This window comes from Condylura cristata, unplaced genomic scaffold (assembly GCF_000260355.1).
Source record: "Condylura cristata isolate star-nosed mole 26May11 unplaced genomic scaffold, ConCri1.0 scaffold00026, whole genome shotgun sequence".
NCBI classification, from domain to species: domain Eukaryota; kingdom Metazoa; phylum Chordata; class Mammalia; order Eulipotyphla; family Talpidae; genus Condylura; species Condylura cristata.
In genome coordinates, this window is record NW_004567127.1 from 4,700,235 (window position 1) to 4,713,080 (window position 12,846).

At 47.9% G+C, this 12,846-nt stretch overlaps 1 protein-coding gene across 1 annotated transcript in view; it reads right to left on the reverse strand.

Annotated features, from left to right (window-relative positions):
* SLC22A15 (solute carrier family 22, member 15) overlaps positions 1–12,846 on the reverse strand; it is a 42,465-nt gene that overhangs the window by 9,868 nt on the left and 19,751 nt on the right. Inside the window, exons 5-8 of the mRNA XM_004689487.2 lie at positions 10,504–10,633; positions 6,339–6,554; positions 3,637–3,777; positions 1,445–1,530 (exon numbers count right to left, since the gene is read on the reverse strand). Of these exons, the coding sequence (XP_004689544.2) occupies positions 1,445–1,530; positions 3,637–3,777; positions 6,339–6,554; positions 10,504–10,633 (573 nt within the window). The remainder of the gene's footprint in view (positions 1–1,444; positions 1,531–3,636; positions 3,778–6,338; positions 6,555–10,503; positions 10,634–12,846) is intronic.

Here is a 12,846-nt window from a genome sequence, read left to right on the forward strand (position 1 = left end):
GGTGGGGTGGGGGGCTCTGGCGGCTCTGTGAACACAGGCCGGAACTGCTCTGCGCACTGGTCGGTCTGGACCGGCCAGCACAGGCTGAGGGATGAAGGGGTGCAGAGAAGCGGGAGGGAGAGAGACACAGCTGAGCCGTCTGCTCCGTCACACAGTCTGTGGTGACAGGACAAGTTCCCAGACGTGTTCTATTGTGGGCAGAAAACTACCGAAATCCCACACTACCTACTGCAAAGCTGCAATGACGGAGCCCGTGATTGTCCGTTTCGGACAAACAGACTGGACACCACAAGCCCAAGGCCACCGCCGAGCAGGTTTGCCTGTTCCTTGCTTCCAGAGTACGAGCGGCTTACAGGGTAACAGGCAACTGGAAGCCATTCTGTGGCTCCGTGAAAACCATCCAGACTGTTCTAAATCCTGGGTAACACTCTAACTTGAGAACAAGCCGCACCCTGACTTCAAGGCACAGAAGGTCCCACAGCAGCCCATAGGACAACAGGCCCGGGGTGGGGGGTCACACACATGGGCGGTTCTTCCTGAGACACTGACACAGGGAATGCTGAAGGAGCGTTCAGTAGTGAAGCTGAAGGGGGAAAATTCTGCCTTTCTGTAGTTCTCGAAACTCTGTAGCAAACCATTTCATGATGACTCCTGAAATACAAGCGCCACAAGGTGTGACATGGATCCCATGCCTCCCGCCACCCACTGGGCTTCTGCCATACAGGCCCCAGCGTGGCGTTAACCCACCAGAGCCACAGCCCTTGAGGGGGCAGCGGCTTGCCTCAGGTTGTGCAAAGTGAAAAAAAGGCTAAGAATAAGAGTTTTTAGTTTTTGCAGGAAGTGAGGTTACCCAAGGGTACCCAAGGAACCTTCTTTAAAGCTGTGTTTTCACAGCAAAGCTACAAATATATAAACACCCCAACTTTCCTAATGACGTTTTATCCACACTTTACTTAAGACTGAGCTGTCACTTGTCACCATCAGTGACTCCTCTTACTGTGGCTCTCATTATTAGGGCCCTGGGAAGCAGGTACCGAGGGTGCAAAGGCAACTCTGAGAACTACAGACCCTGCTCCCCCATTTCAGGGTCAGCTCGACGAATGGTATGCTTGGAAGCCTTGGATAAAGTTTCTTTCTGTGGAGAGCTAAAGGGTCCTCCTCCTCATCAAATAAACAGCTCTAACATCACCAGTGCAGCAGCCCGGCCACCCCAGATGGTAGCTTAATCGCCTGAAAGAATTAATCGTGCACCTCCAAGGCCATTATTCACCCAGAGAATAGTCTAGGCAATAGAAAGAATCTGGCCCATTATAGCCCACACAATTGAGAAATAATATGCAATCACAGACATGAAGCCTGGCATATGGTAATCTCTCTACTGTATTGAGATTCATTGTAATAAAAGTGCTGCTCAAACCCTTCTGTAGAAATCTGAAAGGCATACCTTTCTTTTCTGGAAGAAACATCACAATAAGACAAGCCAGTCCTCCCAAGCACAGAAATGTTGCTAATGTTCGCTTCCGACCACACCTAAATAAGAGAGAGACAATTTCTCTTGAGAATCTCACCAATCCATCGCTGCTTCTCCCCACCTTCCTTTTACATCGTCCTCAGTTTCATTACATACGCTCCTCTTTTCTTAAGGAGCAAGGGGCAATTCTGACAGACCAAGACACTGAATAAATATCATCAAACAAAGGAAGACTTGCTGGATGGCAGGAAAAGAACTTAGAAGAATGTTAACCCCGTGCCTGGCACGGCTTACAAGCTCCTTGATCATTATCATACTTGGTCATAGCAACCATCCACACTTCCATCCCCTAGAGAATAAAGAAACATGTTTCATTTTCTGATTACAAAACTCTTGAGCATTTACATGTTTAAAACTGTCAAACAAACTTTTCTCTCTTAAAAATACAAAAAAAGGCCCTCCCTGGTGGCGCAGCGGGTTAAAGCACAGCACTGAGAATCTAAAGCCGCTTCCTCATGAGTTCGATTCCCGCCTGCCCCGGAGGTGACCACATGGCGTGGCAGACCTCTCCTGACCCGCCCGCTGCTCCCCTCAGCAGTGTATTTCATTGATCTGCCTGTTCTGCACTCCACTCTGTCTCTGGTGAATTCTCTCACCCTCCACATCTCTGGCCTGTATCCCAGTTCTGTATGCACAAATAAAATAAAATCTTTAAAAAAAAAAAAATACAAAAAAAAAAGTATGTCTTGTTAGAATGTCAGAATTGAGCGCGGTGTAGTGCACGCTTTATTGGGAGAAATAATTTTCAGATAAAACCTCTAGCCTTGGAAGAAAAGATACTGATGTTAATAAGACTCCTGCCATTGGCCAGGTCCTTGTGACAGTTTCATCAGGGGAATTTATAACCCTGAGTTTCAAGACGGGCACGTGGAGGCTTTGTGAGAGGCTGGTCAAGGCCATAAAACTAGCAGGTGGCTGGGACTGGCCTCGATGACTGCTGGATCCCAAAGGCGGGGGTCCTCCCGCTTTTACTCGGGCTTTACTGTTAACTGGGGGGGGGGGGTTGGGGAAGGGGAACAGGGTGAGCAGGAAGACAAGGAGGGACTTGAGTCTCCAGGCAGTTTGCTGGTGTAACAGTTGGTATCCAAAGCCTTTCAAATTAGAGGCACCCTGTTAGGCAGGGACCCCGGGGTGCAATGCTGTAGGGCGGCCCCAGAGGCCATGTCCTTGTTCCACTTCTGTGGGTGTCAGAGGGGCACACCAGAAGCTGTTCAGCATGAAGGCGGGGGTGTTGGCACACTGGGGTGTAGGGGCAAGTTTCCGAATGTGCCACCTGTCCTGGCTCCCGGGCCAGGACGAGAGGACACTCCATGGCCAAGGGAAAGGGGTGTCAGCAGGGCCATCGGAACACCCCCCAGAAAAAGCTTCAATTGAACAGACCCAAAGCTGAGTTTCAAGACGGGCACATGGAGGCTTTGTGAGAGGCTGGTCAAGGTCACGAAACTGGCAGGTGGCTGAGACTGGCCTCGATGAGTTGATCGTCAACATGCTCTAAGCTCGATAGTCGCGTTATCAAGTCTGAGGACGGGAATGTGACTTTTTTAAATGATGATTTCTGAAGAATAAGAAATAGACTGTCCCACTGATTCCCAGCTCACCCAGGTCAGGACTTTTCGCTGTCCTGATCAGGAGCTAAATCACAGATCTGGGGAAACTGAGGAAAGCTTAGTCTGTAAAAGGACTTTCACAAAGCATTTCAAATCTGTGCCCCCTCTGTGACCTTGAAGAAGTTCTCATGGTTCTTAAGAGGTAAGAAAAGCCCCTCTAATCCTTTCAGCAAGAACTAAAGGACTGTGGTTAGGCGCTGGCCTTCCATGCACTGAGCGCTCATAGATAATCCCATCTGCTGGGCCCAGCAGGTTACACAACTCTAAAGCCTTCCGGTGGTTATGCCTTGTCACACTGGGTTAAGAACTGAAATCCTGGAAACATGAAACCCAGGACGTACTGTACTGAAAGTGATTTCTGGTCTGGTTAGATCAGAAATTCGAATCACTGTGGAGTAATTAATTAGCAGACACGGCACACGGGCGAGGACAATGGTGCTGATGGGTCAGTGAGCGTGTGTGTTCCGTGCCGTGAACGCCACTCCCAGCTCCACTCACCATTTTCGGTTAATCAAGTAGATGCAGATAGGGTAGGACGGGATCTCTATGAGGCCAGACAGGGCCAGATTGGCGTAAATATTTCCTCCCAGATCCCCTGCGCTCAGAGTCAGGCCGTAATAGACCAGGCTGCACACAAACCTGCAGTGAAGGACAGAAAACACATGTGAGAATTTGCCAGAGAAGATCCCACAAGGTGTGAGTTGTCACAAACAGCAATCCTGACCTCCCCACAGTCTTTCTTTCCCAATCTAAATCCCTGTATCAGGAAGAAACGAAGCCTACAGGGGCCTTGGACATGACCTGACGGGATGTTGGAAGTGACAACCAGCCCTGGAAAAGCCAGGCAGCGCCCGTGCTTGGCCAAATGTGTCTGCCTTGGACAGCCGCCAGTGACCTTGCTTTTCTGTCTTTAATTCAAGAATCTATGGAGGGCCTCCCTGGTGGTGCAGTGGGTTACGTCTCAGCACTATCAAGCTATCGCCAGCCACTGCAGCACGAGTTCGATCCCCAGCCAAGGAGTGACCCACAGGGCGCAGCAGACCTCTCCCGTCTCCCACTGTTTCCCTCAGCAGTGTAGTTCAGTAGATCTGCCTGTTCTGCTCCCCACTCTGTGTCTGGGGAATTCTCTCACCCCCGCACCTCTGACCTACACCCCAGTTCTTATATGCATAAATAAATAAAACAGAATTTATGGGACTCTTGTTTTAGGCAATTGCTTTTATATTATCTAATGGATGCTAGAAAAGAGCTCCCGTGGAGAAAGCCATGAGAGGATGGCACAGGCCAGAGATGGAGAAGGGACTGATGGTGGCCCCCAGCCCCAGCCCTGCACCAGGGACACCTGGCTCGGGAGAGGGAAGACAAGTCTGGGCAGAGTTAGGTGCCTCTTGGGTCAACCAGAAAAGAGCCCTCTAAAGCCATTAAGTGATTGCCACAGGTCGACGCTGGGCACCCCTGGGTGCACGTAGGGCTGGGTACTAAGCTGGGAACTGGGGTGTCCAGACGCTAAGCTGCTGCCCGCACTTGGGAGCCTGGCAGCCCACAGCTGAGCCCGGGTGTCTAGGAAACCGCATTATTAAAACCAACCCAGACAGAACAGAACAAGCAGAAATGAACTCCTGAAACAAGGTTCAGTTACAGCCGAACACTTTTTGTCAAACATCCATTTCTAGACACAGAGTGAAACACTCGGCGTTTGGAAGTTCGCCCAGTCTTCTGTTCTGCAATTCACATTAGCAACTACGTATTAAAAGGGGAGTTCCCATTTGCTTTCTTTTGGTTTTTGTGAAAAAATTCCAACGAGCTATTGCCACGATGAGAGCAAACGGAAGCGAGACCTTTATTTCCACCTCTGCCGAAAGCAGACAGTGGGCTGGGCCTGGGCTCAGTGACCCCACAGGGGTGGCAGGCAGGGAGCAGGCAGGGAGACCCCGAGACCCTGCCTGATGGGTCACCCCTGAGGGCCGCAGCGGCACCAGCTCAGCACAGGGCCGGGGCTGCCTGATGGGGCTGCGGCCAGGGTGTCGTGTTCACCGGGAAGGGGGCGCCTGGCCCGCAAGCAGCAGGCCAGACAGATCAAACCCGGGCCGTGCTCGAAAACGTTTTAAAAATCTGGCTGACTGCAATAAAGGCTCCCTCTGTATGGGATGGCATTTCCGCAAGGGGCGGGAGTGTGTCAGTGTGTCAGTGAGTGTGAGTGTGTCAGCGTGTGAGTGTGTCCGTGTGTGGGTGTCAGTGTGAGTGTGGCACAGAAAAACATCTCAGCAGGTTTTCTCAATCTGCGGATCTGTCTAGCTTTATTCACAAGTCACTTTCACTGAAAACTGGCCTCTTTTCTCCCCATGTGAGCATGCAGGTTTCCCGGCAGGCTTCACGGCCAGACATGGGACCCCGCAGCACAGGCCTCCTTCAGGCCAGTGACTGATGTTTACGTCCCGCATGGAACACCAGAATGTGTCTGTCCCTCCTGCAGAATGCACAGTGTTAAAACACGTGCAACCACAAAGTGCAGGTCCCACCCAGACATTCCTTTCTTTCCACAACTCCACTTGGCAAAAGGACCACCCTGAGCCAACCAGAGGACTGGACATTGCCAGAGTGGAGACTCAGGTTCTGTCCATCTGGCTCTGGGTCCGTTGTGCCCAAGTCTGCGCCCATGTGTGCAGGGGCTGGCCTGGGAGCACCAGGTCACCCCAGGGACTCACCAGCGGGCATGTACTTAGCATACCTGTTGGAGGCCAAAACCAAAAGCAGACCCTTTCATTTCCTTTTCTTCCTTTCTTTGTTTACTTTGGTCTATTACGTGTATTTGTTTTCTTATACTGTTGTCCACGTTTGCACAGAATTTTCAAGACCCTTTTAGAAACTTACTCGCTTGTGGAGGGGAAGCGTGGCCCAATTGCACGTCGGCATTAATCACCTCCTGAGCCGAGACGTGAGAGTGACCCCTGCTTATATCCGCTCAGTCTACCTGCTGCCGGCACACTACCTCTTCCCTGCACATCTTCCCTGGGCATTTGGGGCACAAGCCCAGTGGGCACAAGGCCAGGCCCTGCCGGGCGGAGGCCCTGTTTCTGGAAGGCCAGCCTAAAGCTAACCGAAGAGCCGAGGTTTCTGTGGCCCGCACGCAGGAGCAGGCCACCCGGGACAAGGTGGCCGGCCCGAGGGCAGCTAAGGGAGCAGCCCCTGCGCGTAATTACCAGATGAACATCAGGGCCAGCGTGTGCCCCAGCAGTACCCGGTGGCGGAATAGGTCCAGGACGCTGCCGGCCTGCAGGGCGCCCCTGTGGGCCGGGTGTGTGAGCGTGAACGTGGACTTCGGCTTGCGGTTCCGCCTGGCGATGAGGAGCAGAGTGTCTTCGGCCTCGCTCAGCCGACCCTGGGAGTATAACCAACGAGGTGATTCAGGAATGGATCTGAAAGAGACGGCATGAAAGGATATAGCCCCAGGAGGCACAGTGCCGGCGGGACACTCACCGCACAGCGCGTGGCCCACGCCAGCCTCCGGACGAGCCTCCCAGGGCCGCGGGAGGGGGACCGCTCCCCACAGTCTGGCAGGGGGAGAGGCGGCCTACTTTGCGCATGGAAACCAGCTAGCAGTCAAAGAGGGAGATGGTAGGCATTTAAGAATGCTATAATGTGTGGCGTTGAAGCCAGTCATACTGAATGATACAAATTCCTCTGGAAGCCCAGGTTACAGATACGGTGCTAAATTGCAGCCACGTGTTGTTAAAATAATGCTCTAGAAAGGGGCTTTTTTCGGATTTTTGGTGTTTGGAAGTAGCCTCATCAGAAGAAAAAAGCTTACGAAGTGTCTTTAACATAGTGGAATGTTATTAAGAAGGCAGAGATTATTTTAAGGTACATGTAAAACTGAAGCAAGACTTAGCACAGCTTAGTCACTCTTGAAGGTTTACTGCTTCAAAAGACTCCAGTCAGCTGACACGCTCACTTTAATGCGTCCTGGGGATACTTGCTGGTCCCCCAAGATATTCAAGAAGGAACGTGATCTGTGGCTTCCGGTTAAAGCAAGATGGTTATTTTCCACGTTAACTACAAGGTACTGAAGATTCAAATTGCTACTGATAGCTTCGGTTTCATGACTTAGATGTTCTGTATCTGCCCTCCTCACAGTTCTATATTTCCAGAGGACTGTCCAAGACAACACTGTGGCAGAAATAGAATAGAGGAGCCTTGTTTACTAAACACAGAAGAAAGTACTGTTTGATGTATTTTGGGTCTAATAGATCTATTGGATCTATTATTTGCCTAAAATGAAACGCATATGAATAATAGTGTCTACTTTGGGGAATTTATGGAACAGGCCTTATCCTGTGGATAAGGATAGTGAGTTGACAGCAAAAGGCAGAGAATTGGGAACTTCGTGGACAGCCTGTGAGCAGTCTCCTCAAGCACTTTCACTTTATTCCAAGCAACATAATAGGTGCTAAGAGAAAAGGCAATGGAAAGCCAGGTATTTCCACCACGGGGAAGATAATATTTGTACATTTAATTGTCAACAAAATCAGAAACAAAGATCTTCGATAACAGTTGGAAAAATCCTTCCTCATTGTCACTGGACCATTACTACTGACACACAGGTAAATAACCAGATAAGAGACTGTCCTGTCAGACGGTAAGTCAGCCCACCACCAGCTGGATCAGCTGTTCCTATCAGTGGCAATTTGAATCTTCAGTACTTTGTAGTTAACGTGGAAAATAACCACCTTGTTTTAACCGGAAGCTACAGATCACGTTCCTCCTTGAAGATGTTGGCGGACCAGCAAGTATCCCCAGGATGCATTAAAGTGAGTGTGTAAGCTGACTGGAGTCTCCTGAAGCAGGAAAACTTCAAGAGTTTTGCAGAAGGCACTGCAAAAACTACATGATCGTCTCAACACAAAAAACACAAGAGAAGTCTACAGGGATATCTGTAGAAAGAAAAGATTGGGAGAGAAGAATTATGAAAGTATGTACTAATAAAAATCAAAACTCAGGGCCCTCCCTGGTGGCGCAGCGGGTTAAAGCACAGCACTGAGAACCTAAAGTCACTTCTGCATGAGCTCGATTCCCGCCTGCCCCAGAGGTGACCCACAGGGCGCAGCAGACCTCTCCTGACCCGCCCGCTGCTCCCCTCAGCAGTGTACTTCGTCGATCTGCCTGTTCTGCTCCCCACCCTGTCTCTGGTGAAGCCTCTCACCGCCCCTGAGCCTCTGGCCTGTACCCCAGTTCTGTAAGTACAAAATAAATAAATCTTTAAAAAAAATCAAAACTCAGGAGAACTGGGAGAAGTGAGAAAAAGCCAACAAATAAATAGCTAAATCATTATCATCATGGCATGACTTTTGTCACTCCTGTTTTCCTTTAAAGTTCCCTGTGTTTTCAGGCAATACAAATTATCTTTTAAAAAAAAAGATATATTGATTTCCATAGTCATTGCAGCATTATAAAAATTAAGATATGAAAACAATCGAAGTGCTCATCCATGGATGAATGGATTTAAAAATGTGGTGCATGCACGCATGTGCACACATGATGGAATACTACTCAGCTATGAAAAGGAGAAATCTTGCCATTTGCAACAACATGGATGGATCTTAAGAATATGATTCAGGGGAAATAAGTCACATATAGAAAGACAAATACTATATGATTTCACTCATGTGCAAATAAAGAAACTAAGCAAATGAACAGGGCAAAATAAAAACAGATATAAAAAACTAATTGATGGTTACTGGGGGCAGAAGGGTAGGGGGTGAGGTGAAATAGGGGATCAGTTATCTGGTGCTGGGTAGACTCTTGGTGATCATGAGGCAGTCTACATCCAAGCTGATTCCTCAAGTTATATACCACAAACTTAAGTAATGTTATAAATCAAGGTTTTATGTGTGTGTTTTTAAAAAGAAGAATATGGGGAAAGGCATTGGAAGAACAGCTACAGTACTGATCAAGAGGCAGAAAACATGAGGTTTATCCCAGAACAGCAGGCATCTTTGTGTGCCTGGAGCACAGAGGATGGGGAACTGGATGGGAAAAAATTAAGCAAGATAAATTGGAAGCCAACTGCAGGATACCTTACTCCAGGCCTACTAAAATAAATATGTATTTCAATTTTCTACGTTCTCTTCTCTCACTTTCCAGTTTTTCATGACCTGAATTCATTTTCTAGTAAATAGATGTCCCCAGCTGGCACTGAGCAATAACCAACTCAGATTACCCATTCAGAAAAAGCAAAGCAGACTGACTTGAATCATTCATCGAATTCATTCTCCTATTAAAGGCAGATGAGAGCCAGATTAGATTGAGAAGTACGAAATTTATGAACTGCTCTAAAAGAAAATACATTTATCAACCAATATTTACAGGAATTCAAGGAACTACACTAGACACCATTTATTCCAAAAAGTAGACTATACTCAAGCTATTAAGACAATGTAAGTTTCCCTCTCCAATAAAATTATCTCACCCCTACTCCCACAGTCAGATACGCGTAGTGAGTTTTGTCGTTTTAAACAAAGATGAACTATTTTTGCTATATTCTTTTTTTCACTTAACAGTTCTCTTCAAAGAGAGTATGAAAATAGATTTCAGTTCAATCCCCACCACATCTTAACTAGCAGAGCATGAAAACTGCTAAGTTAAAGCTATTTGAATGAAAATTCTACAAGTGTCCCATACTTTAAGGTATGGAAGAAAATCAGTGCCATTAGCTGAAGTTTTACTTACCCCAAGGACTTGAATGATTAAAATTAGCGGCCTGACATTTCAGGGGGAAATATCTTTCATAAGTGCATTAAAAGTTGTGGTGAAAGAAGCCTAAATTGGCATCTTGCTTTACAGTGTTTCGGGCACCTTCAAGCATTTACTGCACCACGACACTTGGGATTCATCCTTGCACGACACACTACTCTGAGCTCACACTCTCCAAGGCTCGCTCCCTTATCTGAGAATCTTCCAGAGCCCTGAAGTGATACTCATCCATGGGATGAGCAGTTGCGGCTACATTTTTAATATGAACAGACTGAGCCACAAACCATTCTCAGACACACCCACAGCACTGGTCTGCTCCAGCCTGAAATCTTTATGCTTAAAGCATTAAGTGAGAAAGGTGTATCCCGGGTGGACAGCTGAGGTCAAAATGCAGTGTATGGAGAGGGCACTGTAAACCAGGGATACCTGCATTCTGAATTAAGCAAGCATCTCTCTTCCCGGGCTGCCAAGTGTTGGCATGTTATAGAATTTAGTTCTTCACCAAAGTCAGAGCAGGCAACCTCCTGAAGGGGAAGAACGCCGCTCAAGACCTGCATCCTCTAAGTCGCTCCTGCTGCTTTGTACTGTAAAGCGCTAGGAGGAAACACTACTTACAGAGACAAAAGAAAGACCACGGTTCCTTGCAGGTTCACCAGAACGGCGAGGGTCCTCCAGGAGCGGATGAAGTACCCCAGCAGGGCATACTGGGCGATGCCAACAGCGAAGAAGAGGCCACCGATCGATCCTAATTCAGAGACAAGAGCCAGTTACTAGAGAAAGCACCACCTGCTCCGTCATTTCCAGCCGAAGCCCCAGAGCCCATCCCTTCCATGTGAGATTTGGCAGAAGAGGAAAAATCTGCATGCACATCACGTGTCAGATGGTCAAACTAGAAGAGGCCAGCGATCACCTGCAGAAGGACAGACAGGTGAAAATAAAGCACCTGTGGCCAGGGTGGATTGGAGGCTCTGCCCGAATGCTCCCTGCACTCAACGTTGTGCTGACATCCGCCCGTGCTGAAGCTGGGAGACCTTGTTTTTGCTACAGGGCAACAAAGATTTCAGGGGTGTGAGGTTATTGCAATTCTGACTTCATCTTTATCACAGAGGCTGCCACGGAAATTCTTCTCTTCCGTAGGAGTCTGTTTCGTGATTCTCTGTTGTCCTTCCCTACTTAATTTAGGACCATCGGATACGTGTCGCTTTTTGTTTATCTGGGTTTTATCTGTCTCTCCCAAGTAGGATATAAGCTCTGTGAGGCATGGATTTTTGTCAGCACATTGATAGAAAAAAAAAAAAAAAGCAATGCCTGCAATTGTGTACTAGCTGTAGTAACAGTTACTTTTTTTTTTTTTTGCATTTTAAGCCTTCACAGACCCTGTTCCCACAGCAGGTTCCTTATTAGCACAGTGAGGAAGCAGTTCAGAGCTGGGGGGCCAGACCCGCTGGCCTGGCTGTAGCCTTCCCTCCGTGCCTGTCCGCCGCCAGCCCCTTGTGGGAAAGGCAGGCTTCGGTGGGGCTCTCCAAGCCACGGGACTTTGCTGCTCTACACCAGCAAATTCCCTACAATGATCCTGTAAAACAAGTGCTTCCTTTCATTCCTGTGCATCGATGAACGATCTTTACAAAAAGACAGACCGGGCTTGAGAGACCCAGTATCCTCATCCACAAAATGAAGGCAGACATTCTTGTAAGCTCTGTGAATATCACAGATGTGGGTCAAGGTCTCAGGGGTCCCAGGCAGGTACCATGGTAAGAAATGGGAGCTGGCACAATGCATGCGACCTAAAGAGAGACGAGGCTCTCAGCCTCTTCTCCTTGGGATGCATTTTTCTCGGTCACACGGCTAACCTGTTTCCCAGGTTAGTCCAAAAATTCCAGCAGTACTCAGTAAGCGTCAAGGGAATGACAAGCAAAACAAAGTTATTGCTACAGAGAGCCCATGTGATTTCCAGTCACTGGCTTTTTAAACCATTTCTTTCACTTTAAATTTTTAAAAAAATTAAAAAAAAATATATTCATTGCATCGTCCTTCATTTTTGTACAATGTATGGCTTCCCCGTGATATTCCTCCTCTTCCCCTACAGCAACATGGACGGGGCTGGAAGGGATCACGCTTGGCGAAATAAGCCAGAAAGAAAAAGAAAAATACCAAATGGTCTCGCTTATAGGAGGTATACAGAGAAAACAAAAGCGGAATCAAAAAGCAAAAAAAAAAGAAGTAATTAAAGTAAAAATCAAAGTCATCAGGTAACTGTAGATCAGAGACATTTTGAATCTTTTAAAAATAATTTGATTCTGTGCACGGGACTACAGTGATGGCACACGGGTGATTTGGTGATGGGAAGCCCATGGGGATTATAACTGAGATGGAAAAAGGCACAAAATGATGGAAAAATAAACTATTACAATAAAAAAATCATGTTTCTAAAATCATTTCTTTTATGACAATGTTGTTTCAAGAAGACGATTAAAAACAATACAAAGTGTGGCCTCCATTCTGGAACTCAAACAGCAGTAACGAAACACATACAGGACACTCTCACACTCTCTGCTACCTCGACTCCTGCCAGAAAGGCCAGTGACAGGAGAATCCAGTGAAACGTTGTGAGAAGGTTCTGGAAGAGGAGTTTTGAGTGTTCCTATCTCCGCACTGTTCTTCAGGCTAAGGTAAAAAGCCATTACTGCCTGTCTGAGGAAATCTAGGCTTTCAGAATACCCCCAGGCCAGCTGTGCAGTGGGGGCTCAGATCTCTGAGGCTGGCCCCTGGGGAGGGTCCCCTGAGGGATATGAAGAAAATGACTCATTCGAGGTCCTGGGAAACAAAAACTCTAGTTGGGCAGAGAGCCTCAAGTTCAGCCACGTTTTCGACTCTGGGGTGAAACTGGTTCTCTCTGGCTTTCGGAAGGGGCTGCCACCCCTGTCTGCCACCTCTCAGCTGCCACCCCTGTCTGCCACC